The sequence below is a fragment of the Candoia aspera genome, chromosome 14 (genome assembly GCF_035149785.1).
Source record: "Candoia aspera isolate rCanAsp1 chromosome 14, rCanAsp1.hap2, whole genome shotgun sequence".
Classification (NCBI taxonomy): Eukaryota; Metazoa; Chordata; class Lepidosauria; order Squamata; family Boidae; genus Candoia; species Candoia aspera.
Window position 1 is genome coordinate 11,008,274 of NC_086166.1, and position 22,209 is coordinate 11,030,482.

Below are 22,209 nucleotides of genomic sequence, written 5' to 3' on the forward strand. Positions count from 1 at the left end.
TAAATCATGTTAATCCCTGAATCTGGACTTTGTGACATCAGAACATGCTCTAGTTCATCGTCATTTTGTCCCACTGACCTTCATCTTGCCTTTTTCTGCAAGGGGTTGAGAACAAGATATGTTCCTATTTATCTCACTTTGTTACAGCACTGGAAAGGAATACTGTCTGAAAGAATAAGGCTTCACTGCTGCCATCTACTAAACACTTTTGTTTTCTAGGTTTTGTATGCAAGTTTGCTGTTTTAATGAAAGGATTTAATGTAAAATTATTTGAGGTGTGGTAACCCGAGTTGAAGACAATTGTGATTAAAAAGCTAAATACAGAAAATATAAAATGGTGGTATAATAACAAAGTGGTTCCTTTATTACAGTGTGAGAATTTCCTTTTGGAGTGGCGGTGTCACAGAATTTAAAAAAAACACAAACACACTTGGGCTGCTCAGGGAATCATAGCCTAGGGCGCTGCAAGTGTGTTGAGCTAAGTTAAAGCTACCAGATCTAGTCTGCAAAACCCTGCATGATCATTAGATGGCAGCAAAAGGATACTAAAAATCCCTCTTTGCTGCCAACTAGTGGTCCCCTGGATTTCTGCAGCCCAGATCTAGCAGCTGAAGCTTTACTGTAGGGAGAATATTTTTAAAAGGCCTTGGGTGGATCACGCATTAAAAAGCAGGCCTGAATCTTGGTGAACAGGAAGGAAACAAAACTCAGCAGCATAACTAAATTCAGCGTTTTTGTTTTTGCCTATGCAAGGGAAGAAATGCCCATTGTTTAAGAGGGAAAGTAACATGTTACAAATTCCAGCAATGCTTTTATGACACCTTGTGCCAAACCAGAGAAATGACGCTAACTCTCCAAGGTCAGAGGACTCTCTGTTATAATACGTACAATTCTAAGCACTTCACTGCCATTATTGCAGTGATTCTAACCACCCCCCTCATATTAGAGGACAGCCACGATCTTCTAGCTGATGAGAGTGTGCAGGGATAAGCGATTCGTCTGGGGTCATTCACCGACCTATGATAAAACAAGGGGCTTCCGATCAATCCACACGGACTTCGCTGTTGCTATGGCTCAGGCGGTTTCCTTCTCTGCCCCGCCTGAGCCAAGAGCAGGGCGTGTGCATGAGCCTAGCAGGGCCCTTTCCCACTGCCGAACCCTTATCCTGAGGCCTCTTGCCTTTCCACTCTCCCGCTTTGTCGGCTATACCAAGATTCCCCCCCGGCTACCTTCGTGCTCACTGCTATGGTCGGGCAACAAGGACAATGACAAGGCAGACTTAGGTCACTTATTACCAGGTCCCCCCAGGGTTCGGTCCCTGTGCTGCAAAGCTCCAACAGGAGGATCTTCAAAAGCCTCAAGTAAACACGACCGGTCCCAAAACAACTACAAGGACGCTGTTCTGAAAACGTTGGCGAGGGAGGGAGGAGAGAGGCTGACCTTAAGGAGCACTTGGAAAAGAGGAAGCCTGCCCTTTAATCTTACCTGTGCCAAGACAAGGTACAGGTGCACTTTTTTACAGGGAGGGCACTCGGTGTTCCTCTTTGTTATTCTAAATGACTGATTCACCTGCCGTACTAAGCTGTAATGCAGATGGGTGTGGCCTCATATTCTAAAACCCAACCAGTTACGATTTACACCACCACCACCTAGCGCAACATACAAACCAGGTTGGTGTTTCTTTACAGAACCATCCCAAAAAGAAAAAGACAACGATGAATGGTTAAATTATTAAAAGCGGGAGGGTGAGGTCACAAGACCTACCGTCTGTATCCCGGTGCTTCCAGACACGGCTTTGCTCCTCGTCCTCCCTTTGCACCCATGCTGTTTCCTCACAGCTCCTTCCTCCAGGAAGTCTCTTGAGGAGGCAAAGTGCTGGTTGCCCCTGGCCTAAGCAGGTTGCTGGGGAATCTGGGAGGTGTCGTCCCAGCGTATTTGGGAGGTATCATTTAGCAAAGCCTCTCATCGTGCAAGTTTGTGCAACGGGCTTGTTTTTAAGCAAATGCAGATCCAGCAGGGTGAGAAAAAACACTGCTTTCTGCAAAAAAGGAGCACAAGAAGAGCCTGGGTGTGCAGTGCTCTTATGGGCAGGTCTACCGTCAAAGAAAAACACCCACTGACCGTGCTCGCGTTTATCAGCAATTAACAGGGGGCAGGGCAGGCTTGGATTTCCCTTACAGGGATATCAGAGCAGTTCAGGCTGACCATCCAAATTTTGTAATCGAAGGAATTCTGATGGGAAAGGACCCGGCATCCTTCAGACAACCACTAGAACAGAGGTTCCATCCCTAATTTATTGCATGATGGGTAAGTCTGAGTTTAGCTTTGGCTTAGAGACAGGCAGGACACCCTTAAGAAGTGTCCTTCATCTTCCTCTACCTTGAAGGACAATGGAATAGTCAACCCATTTGCTTCTTCCATTAACTCTAATTTCGCAATAAGCACCAGGGAATTACTACTTCTTTATTGAATCTCCAGCCCACCTAGAATGAGCAACGGTGTAGATCCACTAGGATATCAGGGACATATTTGACAGAGGAAAGACAGATAATTGTGTAAAACAAAAAAACAGTCACATTGGGCCATACAGGGGGGAAGAAAAGCCAGTTGTCACTAAAGCAACATTTTTATTAGGACAGGTCAAAATGGCATGGAGGAACGTGGAGCGTTTGAGCTCTCCAGAAACCTCCATCAGGCAAAACGTCACAGAAAAAAACAGAAACGGGGAAGAGGCAACCGAGTCCGAAAAGTTGGCTTAGCCACAAATTCTGCAGCTCCAGGTGGGGCTCAGGAGGGGTAGGGGTGCATTAGTCAGTGCCAACTGCTGTCCAAGTCAGGTTTCGCTTAGCATGCAAGAGCAAAGCTTGTTTGACCCCCTCGCTCTTCCTATGTTGGACAAAGAACAGGAGCTCCTGGCCTGGCAGGGAGCAGGAAGGAAGGAATATGATGCATAACAGCCAGAGGGAAGGTCAAGTGCAAATACAGCCCCCCGATCCCTGCCCACCAGCGCAGAATCTGATTTGAGTTTGGGCACAAGGGCTAACAAATCCCACTTTGGGTGGATGGTAATTCTGGCACTTGCACCAGGATCTCCTAGATGGCGAAGATGTCCATCTCTCCCAGATGCAACTAGAGAACGCAAGAAAAGACCAAGCCAGCCAGTTCTCCAGCCAGAGACAGCAACAGCTTTTAATTAGACAAGAGTCAGTACACCCATTAAGACGATACTGTCTGCCTCTGTTTGGAAATTCCTTCACATACCCGCTGGGGAGAACGATTTTCCTTGGGAAATTAAAACCGTGTGAGCTTCACTATTGTTGGTGGGTCTGTTGTGGCCCTCCTCCTGTGAGTATTTACATTACAGTACCGTGTTGTGATCAACCAGGAGGCCAGGAGGAGCCTGGGGTTAATATTACGGACAGGTGAGCCCAAGTCAAGAAAGGCAATCTGATTATTTATAGATTTGTACATTATACATACATACATACATATATATATAGATTTGTGTGTTTACACAGATACATTGCTCTCTGAAGTATTAAAAAATTGATCAGCCTCCATTCTATAAAAAATACCTAACTCTACAAGGTAGAAAAAGAAAAAAAATCTTTCTCTCTCCAAGTATACACTGATTTACACCCAAGTTTCTTCTGCAAATGTACAGTATGTGGATTCTTCCTGCAGACTCTTTTTGGGGGTAGGGGGAAATACAGGGTATTAGTAAATATCTAAGAAGGCTTGGGGTTTGAGAACCACTCTGTAGTGGAACAGCAGCTTCTGCGCATCTCTGACCATTTCGCCTCCAGGTTCAAGCCAGTTGGAAACCATCGATATAGGAATCTGATTTTTTTTTAATTCCAATGTCCTGGTCAAGGTACTGCAAATTATTCCAGTGGCCCAACAGATGGGTCAAGCATGAGAGAGCAAAACCAGTGATCCTGGACTGGAGCTATTTCCCCTGGGGCATTTTCAAACTAGCATTTTGTGACTTTCACCATACATGAAGGGAACCAAGAACAAAAAGGCTTGGTGATTCCAAAGAAGCAAGTGAAATAGCACATCGCAGCTCTCAGCACTAACGCTTGCCCCCCAAGAAAATTATCTGCATACATGGGTCACACAGACACGAGGCTAGTTGCTCCACACCTTGTGCATCCAGGTTGCACAGTTGCTCTATGTGTGCTTTAGACAGGTGGAAGTGGTGGAGACATCAAGAGAAGGCATTGATAGAAATGCACAATCTCACCCTCCTTGGGCTCCTGAATGCGCTCTCTAAAATACAGCAATAGAGAAGCGGGATCCACTCATGACAGGTGTAAGATGCCCCTTTCGAATTCCCAACAGTGACATAAAAAAAAAAAAAAAAACCCACGAAGCAAGCCTCTTTTAAAACACATTTCAAGGGGCAGATTTAAAACACACTGAAAAACGTTCTTTTTCAGGGGAAATAGCATACTGTTTAGGCACGGGCAAAATTCATCCTTTCCCATAAAATTTATGTCAGAGGGAAAGTTGACTTTTCCCCAGTTGCTTGTTTATCAGACTCCCACAGATATACAAATCTATTTTCACCTGAAGAGAAGGGAGAAGAGCAGAAGAGTTTTGTGCAATATCTGTTTCATCACCTCCCAACAGTACAGAGGCAAAGTTAAACGAATACTTCAATGTCTTAGTAGCTGAACAGGTCCTTTAAGCAATGTGATGTGTTGGTGCCAACAGACAAACAACTCAGTTCTTTCAATCTGTAAGGTCTCCTCTTCCCCTCCTTCCTTCCCAGTTTTTATTATTTAACAGACAGATCAGTTGCCATTCTTGCCTTAAAGTGGTTTAGCTAATGAAAAACCAAATGAAAAAGGGTGTGAAATGAAGCATGGAAGGAACCGGGTGCAGCTACATGTGGGCAAAGAAACGATAAACGGCCAGCTCTGCTTCCACATTCAGTATCATCAGCTGAGCCCCTTCCTCCCCCAGCACAGCCATCGCCAGCTGGCCCCGACAACCAGCTCCATCACCAGGGCTGCCACCACCAAATCATCCAGAAGTCATCCAGGCTTCGTTCCCTCCTCCTCTTCTCTTAAATCAGCCCACCGGAACACCCTCCCTGCGGAATTGCTCACCTCCCCGAAGCACCTGCTCCCTGTCCATTTTAAGGCAGCTGGCCCAAGAACAGGGGCTCCAAAACACACAGCACCTCGTGCAGAACGGCGCAAAAGACACGGCACCGGGCAGGAGGTCGAGGCAGCCCTCCTCTCCACTGGCCAGACCAAAGAACACAGATGGCTTCGAACAGGGAGGGTGACCAGAGGGCTAAGGATCAGGGACTGATGATTAAACAGGGAGACGGGGAAGGCAGCTCCAGGGAGGGATCTGGGAGTATCTTCCTTTTACTGCTGTGCTACAACTTCCAGGTGCTGAGGGATCCGGCTCCCTTCCCCGCAGCACAAGCCTGTATCGGTTGCCTGCGGACCGGACAAGTTTCCAAGAAGACTATTTCAAGTGGCAGCCCAGGTCCTGCAACAGAGGGCAGGTGTCTGTTCACCCCCACCCCTTTCCCAAGTTGTTCTGTGACTCACTTTCCTTCTTCCAGATTCCCTTCTGCCACCCCTAGCCCCATTCCCACAAGCCAGAGGGTTCCCAAACCCATGAGAATCAGCACAGCCACGCTCAGTGGCTGGTCCTCTCTTCCTCTCCCTTCTCCACCCCAAGTTCACTGCGATCGGTCACCCAACCACTCAAGGTGAGGTTTCCTGTGCCTTCTCCATAGAGTAAAGACTTGGCCAGTACTCTCTTCTTCCAAGCAGCAAATCCACCGCGCCCACGTGTCGCTGGGTCTGTAGGTTCTCAACTCTAAGTCTCCTACTTGACTTCCAGGATGGATGGGTTGGTTTCCATGATGGCCACAATGATTCGGTCAATGTAGTCTTGGAGTCGGAAGTTGATCTCCTCTTGCTTCTGGATTGCCTCCATTAGCTGGAGGGAAAAGGAACAAGCTTATTATGGGAACACCACTTTACTGTGTTCTCAGTGCAGGAATACCCAAGGCCAGGCAATAAATGGGTCACTGGCTGGAATTTATCAAGTCTTTGAAGGCAGCACTCTGAAGCATTACAGTAGGCCTAGCTGGGGGAATCATCAAGGTATCTCCAATGGGGGTCTGGTTTTCTTTCTCTAGGAGCAACTGTAGCTGATGTATTAGACCAGTGTTTCTCAACCTTGGCAACTCGAAGATGTGTGGACTTCAATTCCCAGAATTCCCCAGCCAGCATGGCTGGCTGGGGAATTCTGGGAGTTGAAGTCCACACATCTTCGAGTTGCCAAGGTTGAGAAACACTGTATTAGTCAAAAGCATTCCTAAAGCTGCATTCCTGGGAATACAACAGACTATGCAGTGCTTTGGATTCCTTGTGGAAGAGGTGCTTTAGAACGTGCACATCTGTCTTCAGCTGTTATGGAGATCACTGGCAAAGGAGGGGGCCCCTTCCAGGGGGAAAATCGCACACACAGTGTAGAAAGCCTTGGGCACCCGGCTAAAGAGGATCAGACAGGACCCACCTTAGAATTCCTGGAGTTTTTCCCTTAGAGTTCCCTAGTTCGGTTCAGTTTTGGCAAGATTCTGTTTATAGGGTAGAACAATAAAGACCTAGAGCTTCATTCCTGACTCTGCGTTGTTTCTTCGCCTCATTCCGGACATCAGCTCATTAAAGCAGCCACGCCTGTTTCCAGGACTGCATGGCAGCACGTCCTAAAAAACACTCCCCACCTGAGGGAAAATGAACTCCTACATCAGACCCCCCTCCCTCATTTGCCCTGCTATGGAATTTAAGCAACCATTCAGAACTGGTTCTCATGAAAAGTGAGGAGAACTAGAGCTAAATGTCACCGGCTCACTGAGACCTCTTAGCCCAAAGTTTTGGACCGTCTTCTCCATCATGGTGTTCAAAAATACACATGGGGCTAGAAAGAGATCCATGCAAAATCTCAGGACAACAAACCAAGTGAAATGGTCTGGAGGTTTTATACAGTCCTAATAGTCATAGTCCTAATCATCGTCCTGGGTCTATGAGATATATCCCTTCATAGCAGGATCACCTAACCTCCCAAAATCAGTGTTATGAGAAACTCTGTTGGATGTTCTTAAACAAAGGATAAACAGCTACATATCTGGTAAACAGTTATTTAGCTGGTTTTATCAACAGGGTAAACAGCAATCTTTCAAGTGCCTGTCAAAACCCAAGTAGCTGTTTCCAATGTGAAAGTGCCGTGGATTCTGGCCCAACTTCTCTACAGTGCCCTAAACTGCCTCTCCCAACTCACTCAGCTCCACCTTCCCTGCCTGTAGGGAAACAGTCCTGGAAAGTCCTTGCATAGGGTCGCCAGCATTACCTCGTCTCTGGAGACCGAGCTGATTTCCGCAGCCAGAGATTCCGAGAAGGAAGCCGAGAAGAGATTCTTGGCACCTTGAATGCTGAGGTTTATGATCTGCCCATTCAGTTCGTCGTTCTGCTCCTTCAGGATTCGGTTGTCCTGTTTGCAAAGAAAACCCCTTGAGGGTTACACCAGTTGTGGCCTTAACCAGAAGACAAGAACACATGAAGCCACTTTCCACAGCGGCCAACCACCTAGGTCTGTTTTGTCCAAGGTTCTCTCTGCTGGGATCCTCCCCCATGTCCTCACCCCAGGACTATTTGAACTGCACACAGCAAGCTGGGTTTCTTAAGCTCCATTCAGAAGCACAGGACCAGAAGGAGCAACCTCGCAGCCTACCGGACAGTTGGTCTCTCTGGTCCCTTACCATCTACTCCAGTGAGTAACCCCTTCCAGGCGGAGAAAGGACCTTAAGGACCACGTGGCAAATCAGGACAGGAGGTAAACTGGGGCCAACCCAGTCCCAACCCTCTGCTCCAGGGGGCCTACGATGTGCAGCTCTCTGAGAGCCTTGTTGTCCCACATCACTGGCACCTCACAGTGCAGAGCCCCACGGGGCCTCTCCCAGCATTATCTACAGGGCAGCTGATGGGCTGCCAATCGGCAGCTGAGTGATAGCACTGCTTCTGCAGAAAGGGCAGGTCATAGGTCACCTCCTGCCATCTGACTCCCCATCACTTTTTGTTTAACTGGAGACAGTGAGTGTGAACTCCAACCTTTCTACACACAAGGTGGAATCTCTCCCAGGAAACTACAGCTCTGTCCTCCCTCTGCTCCAGGAGCAAGTAGGAAGCCCTCAAGTTCAGAGGCCCTTCTCATCCAAATGCTCATTACAGAGACCACACAGCACAGGGGTAAGAAAGACTGCCAGCTGATGCCCACCCTTCCCTCCCCCAGAGATCACAGACCAGACACTACCACAGGGAGCCATAGGTGTCACCTCAGAGCACCACCCAGCCTCTCTGCATCCCCCAAGACACCCCCAACGGCGCCATCACAAGCGGAGAGCTCCCCAACAGTCCCACGTCTAGATTTCTTTTACCTGCTTGAGCCTCCTGATCTCCTGTTCCAGCTCATTCTCTCGTGTCCGGCTGTTGTATTCCTGGAGGCCAATGCTGCTGCTCCTGCCCCTTCGCTGTTCAGCTTCTAGCTTGAAGAGCTGCAGGTGTTCCAGCTGCTTCCTGAGGTCCTCAATCAGCTGCAAGGCAAGCAAGCAAGATCAAGACCAACGGCATTTGCAGTCAACTCACACAGAGACCGGCTCTTGCTAATAAGAAAAGTCAGCTGGCAAAAGGCACAGATACGTCCCTGGCTGGGTGAGGATTCTTTCCACTGCCTTCCCCTCAAAGCCAACTTTCTTGCAATTTAATCTGGGCTGCATCCAGAAGCAGGCTTTTTCTGCTGAGAGACAGTCCCCATTCTCCAAGTGCACCCTGCCCATGATCTGCAGCTACTTCCACCCTGAACTGGAGGAGGCCAACAGCAGATTGCCAACGGGTTGTGTCTGGAAAGGGGCAAAAAGCCTTCATTAAATAATTTCTGTCAAAGGTGAGAGAAATGCCACATCTAAAATGTCCTCTGGGCAGAAGGGTGAGATACAATTCATAGGAAGGAAAAGACTGTTTTAGAGTTGCTATGCAGCCCTTGTACTGACATCAGTTTCTCTCTCTCTCTCTCTCTCTCTCCCGTGCATGAAAAATCGGGGCTATTATAGACCGCGTGGTACAATTCAGATTTTGCAGAAGTTTATTCTGTTCCTCAAATCTTCTCCAGACTCTTAGCTAGAAAGGAAGTCCTAATCTTGAAAAGCTCCCGAAGATATGCATGCAGTTAAGTTCCTTCATAACTTCACAAGAGTGCCAAGGCCTCCTTGGGCTTCTGGAAACCAGCAATGGCACTTCTCACCTCCTGCGTGGACTCCTTATCTTTCTGAAACTGGTGTCTCTCGTGGTTCAACTTTTCCCCGAGCTTCCTCTTGTTCTCCTGCTCTTCAGTGAGCTGAACTGTGAGATCCTCAATTTCATCCAACAACTTCTGCTTCTCCTAAAAGAGAAAAGAAAAGAAAGAAGGAAAACAATGAAATTGGGACTCTTCCAGCAGCCTCATCCCTGAGAGAAAGGCTCAGTGATAAAGCACAACGTTGGCATGCCAACAAGCTAGGTTTAATCTCACCACTTGAGTTTACCTGTTGTCTATATGCAGCAGAGCTAGCCCGAGAAATTGTGCTAGTCAAGGCCAGGATCAAAACCTCTATCCCCAGCTGTTGAACAGAAACTACTGAATTGTGCTTTTACATGGGGGACAAAACACACTTCCAAATGCTGGCTGGCCCACAGAATTGTCTTCCAACCCTCCTTTCCTTTTCAGCAGCTCCCATCTGCTGCCTCAGTTCTTCCTGACAGCAGGGACTCCGGGAAGAGTCAACCAGGCTTTGCAAGCTTCACGAGATGCTCACAGTAAGCAATGCTGCTGGATTATGGAAGGATAATGAAAGTTGCATTTCTGGAAGGCTCCCAGTCCCCCAACACAATGTTCTGGAATATGGCAAGGACCCACATTTCATTTGAGATTAGTGATATGGGGAGCATAACTGAGGGACGTCTCTGCCCAGGAGAAGAAAGTGCTCACCTCCTCCAGCCTCTCAATGTTGGCTTTGAGGCAAGGGACGCAGGACCGAAGTTCTCCGTTTTCATCGTCCAGTTGATGCAACCTGCACATTTGCGTAAACCCAAATGCATACTTAGAAATCTATTCCCGTCATCCCAACTGACCCTGACAGGGCTGTACAATGCCACAGACTCTAGTTAATCAACACTGTTTGGAAGCTTGCATCAGAAATGCAAGACAGAGGAAACAATGGCAGCTCCCTCCTGCTGTTCTCCACATGTCCTAAACTACAATTCCCATTATTCTTTTGGGATTTTTCCATATTCCATGCAAATGCAGCCCTCTCCGAAAAAATGGCTCTTCGCTCAGAGGTGAAGGCAATGTGCTTCCTAACAAAACTGTTTCTTTTTCTTCTTTCACTTAATTAAAACAATTTAGCCCAAAGCTCCTATAATCGTTTTCCTAATACAGCCACAACTCTAAATGTGCAAGGTGCAGAATTTGCCTGTTGCAGTATGACACATGAATTCACCCTCCGTTTCCACCATTAAAATTTAGATCAGAACAGGAATATATTATTAATGTAAGTCTGCAAAGACTACCAGTATATAATATATTGTAGATGAGCAATGCTGGGGCGGACGAAGGCAAGTCTTCTCTACCCAGCAATTGAGTCTTAGGAAGCATGGGTCATCTGAGAACCCAGCGATCTGGGGGCCAGCGATAGCTTTAATTTCCAGAGACTTGTCAACCTCTCTTTGAAAGCCTCTTACGGCCATCTCAAAACCTTGTGGCAGAGGGTTCGATAAGGAGAGCTTGATACCTTGAGTGAAGAAGTCCTCCCCCTCTGTCTGTCCCAAATTTTCCACCAACCACATCCAGCAGATAATCTTGGGTACTAATGACAATTACCAAGTTACTCCCAAGTGGTCAGTCTTACCGGGCTTGTAGGTTTTCAATTTCAATGCTCTTTTCTCGCTCCATCCTGCTGAGCAGATCCCTCTGTTTCCTGATTTCTTCCATAAGAACTTCATCGGATTTCACCTCCTGCTCTTTCAGCTGCTCTTCCAAGGCATTCGCTCTGTCCAGAAGAAGAGAGATTTCCAGATTAACTCCAGTGGCCATCCCACAAGAACTCACCGTCTGTTGCATATGGACCAAAGGAAGCAAGGGATCCATGAATCTAAGAGTTGCACCTTGATTTCCTTGCAGACATTGTACGAGGGGAGCCGTGCGAGCCTATGACAGCCACGGATCAGGAGTCTGGTAGGACCTTTTCAGGCTAACAGATGTTATTAAAAGGCATCAGCTTTTGTGAACTACAGCTCACTCCATCAGATGCATGGAGTGGCTAAACTGATGTAGGATTTAAAGTGGGATGAAGCAATCTCTTAATCTGAAAAAGTGCTACCAGATTTCTCCTGGCCTTGACCTCCCGTGATTTTGGCTAACCCAGGTCCTCCTTGGTGATTTTGACAACGGCCTGATTTCTACCTTAGAGGAGCATCAAAATAAACCCTATCTGGGGAAGTTACAGGCATTCTCTAGATAGAATACAGGTAGTCCTTGCTTAACGACCACAATTGGGACCAGAATTTTGGGTGCTAAGCAAAGCGGTTGTTAAGCGAATCCCACCTGAGTTTATGACCTTTTTTGTGGTGGTTGTTAAGCAAATCACTGAGGTCATTAAGCAAACCACATGGTTGTTAAGCAAATCAGGTGGTTCCCCACTGATTTTGCTTGCTAGAAGTTGGTCAGGAAAGTCAAAAATGGCAATCACGTGACCACAGGATGCTGCGACAGTCATAAATGCAAACTGGTTGCCAACCACCCAAATCATGATCATGGTCATGTGATTGCAGGGACACTGCAACAGTCGTAAGTTTGAGGACCAGTCACAAGTCAGTTTTCCAGCACCGTCGTAAGTCTGAACCATCACTGAATGAATGGTTCTTAAGCAAGGACTATCTGTATTGCTTTCTTATCCTCTTTATGGTGCATTAACACACCGGCAAAGTATGAAAAAGAGCTGGAAAACAGTAACATTTCTACACTCCAGGGAATGTAGGCTCTATTGGAGAATGCTCTGTTCTCTGAATTCCTCTATTAAATTGGTCTGCTTTTTAAAAGGCAGACCCCAATTTTTTTAGTGCTTGTTTTGAGGATTAATTAACTCATTACCCAGCCTAATCCACTGATAAGTCCTATTGAGAAAGTACTGTTGAAAAGGGAGCTCTGTAAAGAAGTAATCCTAGTAACAACAATATCACCGTGCCTACAAAAAGCTGAGAGCAATGACAAATCTCAATAAAATAGTCAAGAGCAGAGACATCACACTGACAACAAAGGCCCGCATAGTTAAAGCAATGGTGTTCCCCGTAGGAACATATGGCTGTGAGAGCTGGACCATAAGGAAGGCTGAGAGAAGGAAGATAGATGCTTTTGAGCTGTGGTGTTGGAGGAAAATTCTGAGAGTGCCTTGGACTGCAAGGAGGTCAAACCAGTCCATCCTCCAGGAAATAAAGCCAGACTGCTCACTTGGGGGAATGATATTAAAGGCAAAACTGAAGTACTTTGGCCACATAATGAGAAGACAGGACACCCTGGAGAAGATGCTGATGCTAGGGAGAGTGGAGGGCAAAAGGAAGAGGGGCCGACCAAGGGCAAGGTGGATGGATGATATTCTAGAGGTGACAGACTCGTCCCTGGGGGAGCTGGGGGTGGCGACGACCAACAGGAAGCTCTGGCGTGGGCTGGTCCATGAAGTCACGAAGAGTCGGAAGCGACTGAACGAATAAACAATAACAACAACAAGCTGAGTTCCTAATCTGGTCTTCTGCCTGATCTGCCTCCGTTTTAAGGGAAGCTCCACACCAAACAAGTCAGCTTCTCAACCACAGCACCAAATCACGCCCGTGCTATTTCAAAACAGACAGGTCTGTTCCTCAAAGTGTACCTGTGCACCAGCTGAAGATTTTCTTGCTTTAACCGGCTCTGCTGCTCCCCGTTTGCAGCTGTGTCCTTTTCCAACTCCGTCACTCTTTTCTCCAAGAAGATCACCTGCAGAAAATGGTGTGAGATTTAAGCATCAGGGTGCCCCATCCTTTCTAATTTATCTGCTCTAGAATGTAACGTGTTCCAGAATTGAATGGGACTTCTAATTTCTTGTTACAAGTTAGACACTAGCACTTTGATTCAATTAGACACCTCACATCCTCCAAACCAGTGTTTCTCAACCTCAGCAACTTTAAGATGTATGGACTTCAACTCCCAGAATTCCCCAGCCAGCATGCTTAGGATGCCTCAGTTTTTGCTCCTTAGTCTGTTAGCAGCCAAGGCCTTAGTCTGGATTTAAAAACAGCCTGCTCCTTCTTGATCATCCATTTCAGCCACTAGCTCAGGTGGTGTTTTGCTTTGCTTTTTTAACTTTTCAGATACTTAAAAGCTCCTAAGCCAGTGTTTCTCAACCTTGGCAACTTTAAGGTGGGTGGACTCAACCTCAGCAACTCCCAGAATTCCACCCATCTTCAAGTTGCTGAGGTTGAGAAATGCTGCTTTAGAGTCAGGTGACATCTAATGAAATAATAGTCAAATATTGATGATGGTGGTGATGGTGATGGTGATGATGCAAACCACAGGATGGATGGAAACCCTTCCCTCCCTACTCCCTCCCTGTGTGTGTGTGTGTGTGTGTGTGTGAGTGCATTCATGTGCCCTGGTGAAATCCATTTACTTAAGCACTCCCGTAGCTAACGTCCCTCGGTTCAAGATACACAGACCTTATCAGTGATATCCTCTTCCAGGCACTCCGAGCTTTTCCGGAAAGGTGGTTCCATATTATCCACCAAGAAGGTTCCTGTCTGATGCAGGTGTCTGAAAGCAAGAATGAACAATGGAATGTAAAGCAAAATCACCATCAAAAGAAACATGGCTGTAGAGGACAACCAATGACCGGAAGGGTCAAGCTGAGTTAAACTTTCCTTATTCTCCCCCTCCTTTCCTGCACAGGATTCCCATTTAGGAAGACAGAGGCTAAATGCAGAAGGCCAGCAGGCATCCAGATCAGGCTTTCATCAATGAAATAATACTCCTCCTATTTCAGTTTCACAGCTGGAAGCTCCTGTCTAGGGTCACTCTCCTGACTTTTGGTGGCCCTCTAAGCTCAGAAGGAAACTGGGGATGTTTGTGGTTCACTCAGAGCACGAAAGAATGAATTGCAAGAAGCTTCACCCTTTTATACTTCTGCTCTTTGGAATATGGGGTAATGTGGCTCTCGCTTTCACCAACTTCGTTTCTTTTTCATCTCCATGGCAAAGAGACAAACTGTACCCTCGAAAGCAATAAGCAGAAAGGCGTTGGGTGGGGAGGAAGGGCAGGTTGGGAAGTTGTAAGATAGTGAAATAGCTCTCCTGCCAGGACCACAAGAAGTTTATTTATTATTCAAATTTAATTTAAAAGTTAACTGGACCTCAACCACGTCACCCAGCTTCTGTGTTGTGGTCCAAAGTCTGCCACTTTATGGCAAGTCATTTGGGCCAGACATTTATCAGCTGTTAACCAGTAATGGAATTTATCTCAATGGGCATTTAATAGGCCATTCTGCGGAAAAGAACAAAGTTTGGTATCTCCCCCCTCATTCTGCCAGCAGAACCCCATGCATTCCCATGAATTTCTGCCTTACGCAGGATGTGAGTGTGTTCTACAAGGCAATGTAGAGACAAGGTCAGATGGGTAACACAACCCATCACCGGCTCCAAGGGAGAAGCAGGCCCTTCACAACAAACCGACAACCCCTTTAGGACCACCTTGGTCCACGCAGGCAAAGAGGTTTGTTTATTCATTATTTTACAATTCTACAACCGCTCTGGGTGGCACACAGTAAAAGGAATGGTAAAATTCAGTTAAAAAACTGAAGACTGGAAGAATGGCAAACAATTAAAAATAATCAAGCCCACAGGACCTGCTACACATTCTAATCCAAAGCTTGGGGAAAGAGGCACTTTTTAGGGGTCTTTCGAGCAAAGCATGGCCAGCTACTAACAAGTGTATCTTGGGAGGGTCAGTGTTCCAGAGGGAAGGGGCTGTGATGAAGAAGACACTCTTCCCATCAGGTGACACTGCCTGATGGATGGGACTGGAGCACGCCAGTTCTGCCCAATCATATAGGCCAGGTAGAAGCCATGAAGAGAGACGGTCCTTCAGATAAGCAGGTTCTATATCAGTGTTTGTCAACCTTGGCGGCTTTAAGATGGGTGGACTTCAACTCCCAGAAGCCACCAAGGTTGACAAACACTGCCCTATACCACTAAGGGCTTTACAGATAATAACCAGCACCTTGCATTGCAGCTGGAAGCCTACTTGTAACCAGTGAAGCTATTGCATGGGCCTGACAAGACATGCTAGTATTTGCCCATGCTGCCCCACTCTGGACCAGCTGCAGCTTCCACGTGGCTTTCAAAGGCAGCTCCAGGTAAAGGGCATTGCAGCAGTCCATGTGCAAAGTGTCCAAAGCATAACTGTCCACCCATTGCAGAGAAGTTCTTCCTATGGTAGTGCCCTCAGCAGATATACAGCACAGGACATCCTCTTCCCCTTGAATTGTTACAGGGCATCACGGACTACATGTAATGCCCTTTCCTCACCTGCACAGATGCCCAGGTCCAGTCCTCAGCATGGGTGGACCAGGGTGGAAAAGTTCCACCCTGAAACCCTGGAGAGACGCTACCAGCTAGCATTGACCTCATTCAGGTAGACGGACTAATGACCAGCCTTAGTAAAAGGCTGTTTCCTTTGTTCTTAAATGGAAGGATGGCATATCTGGAACCAGAAAAGTATACTTTCTGTGCTCCCTTCAGTGTCCCCCGTTTCTCTTTGGCACCTCCTGAGCAGGGCCTGTATCACTAGTGTAAGATGGGACACAGATCCTTCTCCTGCATAATTTGGAAAGGGTTCCCCTTTCCTCTTCAGATGCTGCCTGCTCATCAACTCCAAGCCGCCCAGAGTCGTCGTGTACAGGATGGGCGGCAGAGAAATTCAACAAACAAACAAACAAACAAATCTTTGAGTATAGATTTCCAGAAAAATATAGAAGAAGGATAGCAACAGGCTTTGATGATTTTTAACCTAGCTTAGTTACTAATAGAAATGCAAAGGCTCCTAGGAACTCCAGGAACACATTTATGGAGGTTTTTTGCACAGCACCCCACCCCAAATCCCCCCAAAGAAGTGGTTTCCCACTGTCTTCTTTGGGAATATTTTTTGAGTTTTTTACTTCCCGGCCTAGCCCTTAACCCTGGGTTTTTCTAGTGCCCGCCCCCCACATCCATGCATTAACTCAGACTTAGTTCTATTTAGCTTCTAAGCCCAAAGCGGGCTGGTCAGATGCTGTTGCCTGCTGACACTTATATTATCCACCCAATTTCAAATAAGAAGAATACTGCAAGAACAGAGTAGCTTGCAGGGCACTAATTGGCTGAAATCAGCTTCTCCACCCAGGGGAGAGACAGGGAGGAAAAAAAACCATACTTCATCTAAAAGGACAATTAAAATAAAAAGGCAATAAAACAACACAACCCCCCCCCCCACAATTCTTGGCTGCCCCTCCAACCCCAGCAGAGCTCTCTGATATGCCAAAGTTAGAACAAGACAATGGGAAATTGCTGCATTGGCTAAGAAGCTACAAGGGTATTGGAATTTTACACTGACGGCATTTTAATAACGGGTCAAATGGCAGGAGGCCCACAGACATTTAACCCTCCTGACGGTCTCTCCCTGCCAACCGCAGCCGGCAGCTCTGCAACAGGCAGCGAAATGGGGGAAACAGACGGCCTAATTCTAAAAAGCAGACCATCCTTCTCTTGACTCAGTGTCCAGCCAGGTGGGCAAGACGAAAGAAGCATGAACAGCATGGATTTCAGTAAGGGATCTTGAATGCTAAATCCAGACTCTTGGAAACTGTGCAGGATTTCTCAGCTGTGTTTATGGTGAGTTTGTTAAGGCAGAGTCTCCTGGAATGATCTGAAACGCTTCTTCCCAGCTTTCTCCCCACCTGGGTTAAGTTACTGTCCATGAGAGAAGCTGACTCGCCTGCTATTTCTTGGTTGTTTGTATCTGCTCACCTTGTTCCTTTCTTTTCCCAGCCTCCCCACAAGCTCAGACAATCCTCAGGACTGACCTGGCAGAGAAACCTCCCAACACTTAGATGCAGAATGTGGTCAGGAATGAGCTGATTATCCCCCAATATGCCTTTTCTCACAGGTGTACATTGGCCACCAAGGCAGAGCGGGCATCTCTAATATTAGAGCATAACCTGGTGGATTTTTGAGGTTAGAACATCCCTCTCCAAGGTTTGCCAGTGTTCCCACTGGAACCCCCTACTTCCAAGGTCAGCCAAGGAGAAGCCCACCCCATGTACCAAGCTTGGAACCTGCAAACCAACCATCTGAACCGTTCTGATTCTGGGATGTTTATCAATAGGAGAAAGAACTGGTCCCACAACATCCTTGGAGTTTGGAACAACTATTAACCCCCAAGAAGGAACAGCATGAGGAAGGCAGGAGCCCTTCAAAGCAAGGGAAAGGAACGAAAAAAAAAATCACCCTACCTTGCTACCTTTTTGCTGGAGAGTCTCTTATTCGGGCTGTGGAATGAACAACAGGAAAACCAAGTCAGGAAAGCTGATACTGAAGAGCAACAGTGAAACAGGAAGCAAGCAAAGACAGAGCAGGAGGGCCATATCCTTTACAATGTGCGGCACAGCACAAACACATCACCCCCACACGCTCCGCTGCATGCACTGCACTCCCTCTGTCTTAACCCCACTCAACCTTTTGAAGCCCTTTCAAGGGCGCTTTCTCAGAGGAGCAGCACAAGTGACCATCTCTGGAACCTATAGACCAGTGTCTCCCAACCTCGGCAACTTTGAGAATTCTGGGACTTCAACTCCCAGAATTCCCCAGCCAGCAAAGCCTTTTCTGGCTAAGGGTGGCACCTCTCTTTGAGCAGCATGCCAGGGAGGCAATAATCCAAGTATTCAGTTGGACGAAGACAAAAACAAGGTTTCACTGAACTTGAAATCATTGGCCAACTGGCAATGCAATTACTCTCCCTGGACGTCATACTTGTAACATCCTTTTGCATTAAAAAATAAAATTCCAGAGCAACTTTGGGGGGTGGCCTCCATGGTTGTTTCCCCCATCTTAAACAGGAGGAATTCAATTGGTCAGAGGAAGTATGTAGATAAACACGAATGCATCTTTCTCATGCAAGTCTGGATGCCATTGGTTCTGTTGGTGGCTAAATCTTCCTAAGCTACACAAGGTCTCCATTTGAAGACACATCTATCCATATGGGGCAGAAGCACCTGATCCAGACATCCTAGGACCACATTGTTTCAGAACCCAGAGCTAAATGTTCTACCAACATGTAGAAAGCTAATTCATCTTCATTTGAGCATCACTTTCTCTTTGGGCTTATATTACTTAATGATGTTCAACTGCATTGTGTGGATTTCTCCCCCGGCCTCCCTCAGGACTACCTCATGTTTTTCTTGGAATGGCTTCAAGAGGCCATCCCTATATTATGGCTTCATCTTCTGCGCTTCATCAAACATCACATTTTGTTCTTTCAGGGGCACTCCAAACACCCACAGCCACATACACACAAAGGTTGTTCAATTTTCCGGTGACATGCCATCAAAATAGATCACAAGTATGAATGTTCAACATAAAATGATGTCTGGAAATTAAGCAGCGAGGAAAGGGGTTCCACAGATACATCTTGTAGAAGCTGGGCTACCATCAACAGTGCCAACAGCCTTGGCATTTATCCAGTATAGCCTTCCCTCAACCCAAGGTACTTCTAGATCAGTGTTTCTCAACCTTGGCCACTTTAAGATGGGTGGACTTCAACTCCCAGAATTCCCAGCTGGCTGGGGAATTCTGGGAGTTGAAGTCCACCCATCTTAAAGTGGCCAAGGTTGAGAAATGCTGTTCTAGATATTCTGGTATAGAGTATCTAGAACAGAAGGTCAATACATCAGGAGAGCCCTTTTTGGGAAGGGACCACCTACAGCAATCATTCCCTCAAGGCCGCGAGGAACTGTCACTTGAAAATAGAGACACCGACGCAAAACTTTTTGGTCTGAGGATCATCACCATGAGTCCTTGCCTCTAATGCCAAGGTACTCCACTCCAGCGCCAGCAAAGTTACAAAAATCTCACATGACTGTCTCTCAACAAAAATGCAATACTATAAATGAAACTAGGTACTGTACCTGACTTTTCATGGCCCTCCAAATAAGTTGCCTGAGGGGGCTGACCCATTCTGGTGAATAAGAGGGGGCTGCCCTAGATTTAATCCCTATCAGCTCTGGTAGTGCAGGGAGGGCCCCCATCCTATGATGGCAGACCTCCATTGGCGGACAACAACTCATGAGGTCGCTGTCTGCATTTTCGACCAACTGGCACGTTCCTCTTCTATCTTCCACCTCTGCTCAATGTAGACCATAAACCACAGGTTAAGGAGGAATTAAGTGTCACATTCATATTAGGACAACAGGGAGCCATGCAAAGAGGGAGCATCATAGAGCAGAACACTCACAAAAGAAAGCATTCCTGCTAGCAATGTCCTTGCTTTAAGCTTAAGTATCATCAAGGAGGATTTGGATTTGAAGGACCAAGGCCCTTTCTAGAGTCGCTAATAACACATCTGTTGTTGAAATGATCAGCATTAGACCACATGAATTCTTAACAGGCAATGACTGTCACTGCTATTAAGAAACATCATTCTCACTTGTCCTTTCAGAGGACCCTGGTGGCATGTTCCCACCCAAGGAAATGGTGGATCCAAAAATGTTGAGGACAGCAAGAGACATAACGGACGTTCAGGCCAGCTCGAGAAGATCGGCTGACATGCAGTGCCTTTTTTTTTTAAAAAAAAGATTGACTTTATATATAAAAAAGCAAGGACATATGCGTGGTAAAGAACACAAAGCTCATGCTCTTGACAGAGAAAGTGCCATGCCTCAAATCGGTTACCTATTCATTTCAAGATCACTGAGGCGGGCGGAAAGATCTTCGAGGCGATTGATTTGTTTGTGGCACTGGGTGCAGTAAAACTCAAACACCTTGTCAGTGAAAATGCTGTGCAGTTTTGTGGCAAGCGGGTTGGTGCTAGAGAAATCACAAGTGTCATTTACACACAGAAAAGACAAACAGAGTTCAAGAGCAAGCTTGGAGTCCACCTGCAACTTACAGAAGTTTCTGCGTTCCCAGTAGCTTGGACTACATCAGCTTTCCAAAAGCTACTGATCCGATGTATTAGATCTGCAATTCCCAAAATTCCTAACCAGCCCAGCCCTCTTGCTTGGGATTTCTGGAAGCTATATGCCCCATTGGTCAGGGCCACCCTGGTTTGGGAAGCTGAACTGGCTCATTCCAGTGCAGGGAGCGTCGGTCCCAACCTCCAAACGTCGATGAAGCCATTCGCTGCCAAGGTCAAGGACTGAGGATCATCAGGACCAAGGATGCCCTTGACCGGGTCTCTATGCTAGTTGCTGGGTGGATGGAGGGCTTCACAAGGCAACTTGTGAAGTCCAGGCAATAATCTAAAGAGCAAGGATCTGATCCTTCAGGTGTCAGAGAACATGCTATGAGTGAATGTGAATGGGAAAGTGGAAAACAGGTGGACAGAGTTCTGGTTAGTCTTTGTGGGAGGACAGCCATGTTAGTCTATGGTGGCAGAAAATCAGGAGGAGTCTGGTAACACCTTTTCAGGCTAAAATGCCTTATTAAAAGGCAGAAGGTTTTGTGAGTTGCAGCTCCCTTCCTCTGATGCACAGCGCCATCTATGCGTCTAGGAAGTGATGCATCTATGCTCCTATGCAGATTCATCTATGCGTCTAGGAAGTGATCACAAACCCTCTATGCATCTGATGAAGGGAGCTGCAGCTGACAAAAGCCTACATCTTTCAATGATGTTTGTCAGAGAAGGTGCTACCAAGCTCCTTCTAGGCTTGTCTTTGGAACTGACTTGTCGCTACTCACCGCTGGCCTCGCCTAGATTCCTTCCCCCACCTCTTGCTGATCCTCAAGAGGCCGGTAACTGGTGTCAACCAATACACAATAAGGGGAACAAGGGCTGTTTTAAGGGGTCCCGAGAGATTGCCACTCTCTTTTTGGCCAAGCTACATCCTGCTAGAGCCCCGAAGAGGCAGGATCTTCAGCTTGGAATGGCAGTTTTAGGGAGAGAAGGATTCCAAATTTAGATTTAGGAACAGGAATGGCTGGGTGTGGTTCCCCTGAATGTGAACTTCCTCACGGAGAAAGGATCCCACCTCTAAAAGCTAGTGGAATAAATCACAGAGCCCCTTCTTAGGCCAAACGCAGTTCAGACTTCCCAACAACATTGCTGCTGCATTCTCCCACGGTGTATTTTTAAAATTCCCCATTTCTAATTAAGCCTAATTCAAACATTGTGCTACGGCACAGGCTGATGTGGGAACCCTCCCTGCGTGGTTTAACATTATGTGCAAAGCAGGTCCCCGTGGCCTTTTAAAATGTAATTTTTAGACGTCCTGGCTTTGCATATATCCTGGGCGGATGGAAGCCAGTGGCAGCTCTGGAATTCCCTCTGCAGCGATGCTCCGTATTAGGACCCGATTATCCCAAGAGAGCTGCAGAGACTTCTCTTTTTGTCGGCATTGCTGGTGCTGACAGCATTAAAAAGCAAACAGAGAAGATCTAATATTTCTCTGAGGCCGGCTTGTGTCCAACATTCCCTTCCAGAGAAATAAACTTCTGAAAGCCACGAGGCTTAGTCGGAGAGAGGTGAATTGTGAAAAACTGCCACTATCAAAACAACACAGTTAAACAGGCAAACTGCTAGAGAACAAAAACCAATTGTGGGATCCTTGTTCATGCTGTTCTCTGAAGGAACTGGGCACCAGACAGGGCTCACATCACCCACTAAACAGAACAAAGAAACTGATCAATACAGAGGAGATTCGCGCCCTTGGACCAAACGTTTGACATTTCACTCACAGCAACGCTACACGCTTTCCAATCCTATCTCCCAACCCTTTGCCATAAAAAGGCAAAAAAGAAGGGTCCTTTCTTCCCCCTGGATTTTTCCCAGCCATGGGAAGGTTAAAACTCAAGCCACCTGGCGGGCACCATG

The 22,209-nt window shown here is 46.8% G+C and overlaps 1 protein-coding gene across 4 annotated transcripts in view; it reads right to left on the reverse strand.

Moving 5' to 3' along the window:
* Positions 1-3,162: 3,162 nt before the first annotated feature.
* The window catches only part of RAB11FIP3 (RAB11 family interacting protein 3), a 98,287-nt gene continuing 79,240 nt past the window's right edge, over positions 3,163-22,209 (reverse strand). For 2 of the 4 annotated variants that reach the window (XM_063315132.1, XM_063315130.1), the window contains exons 6-7: positions 20,070-20,204; positions 17,443-17,671 (exon numbers count right to left, since the gene is read on the reverse strand). In XM_063315132.1, coding sequence (XP_063171202.1) covers positions 17,632-17,671; positions 20,070-20,204 — 175 coding nt within the window. In that variant the 3' untranslated portion in view covers positions 17,443-17,631. Of the gene's footprint in view, positions 5,971-7,383; positions 7,525-8,467; positions 8,624-9,330; positions 9,469-10,053; positions 10,136-10,972; positions 11,114-12,988; positions 13,093-13,811; positions 13,906-17,442; positions 17,672-20,069; positions 20,205-22,209 lie in introns of those variants that run through there. The other 2 variants (XM_063315134.1, XM_063315133.1) reach the window with 2 other exon arrangements.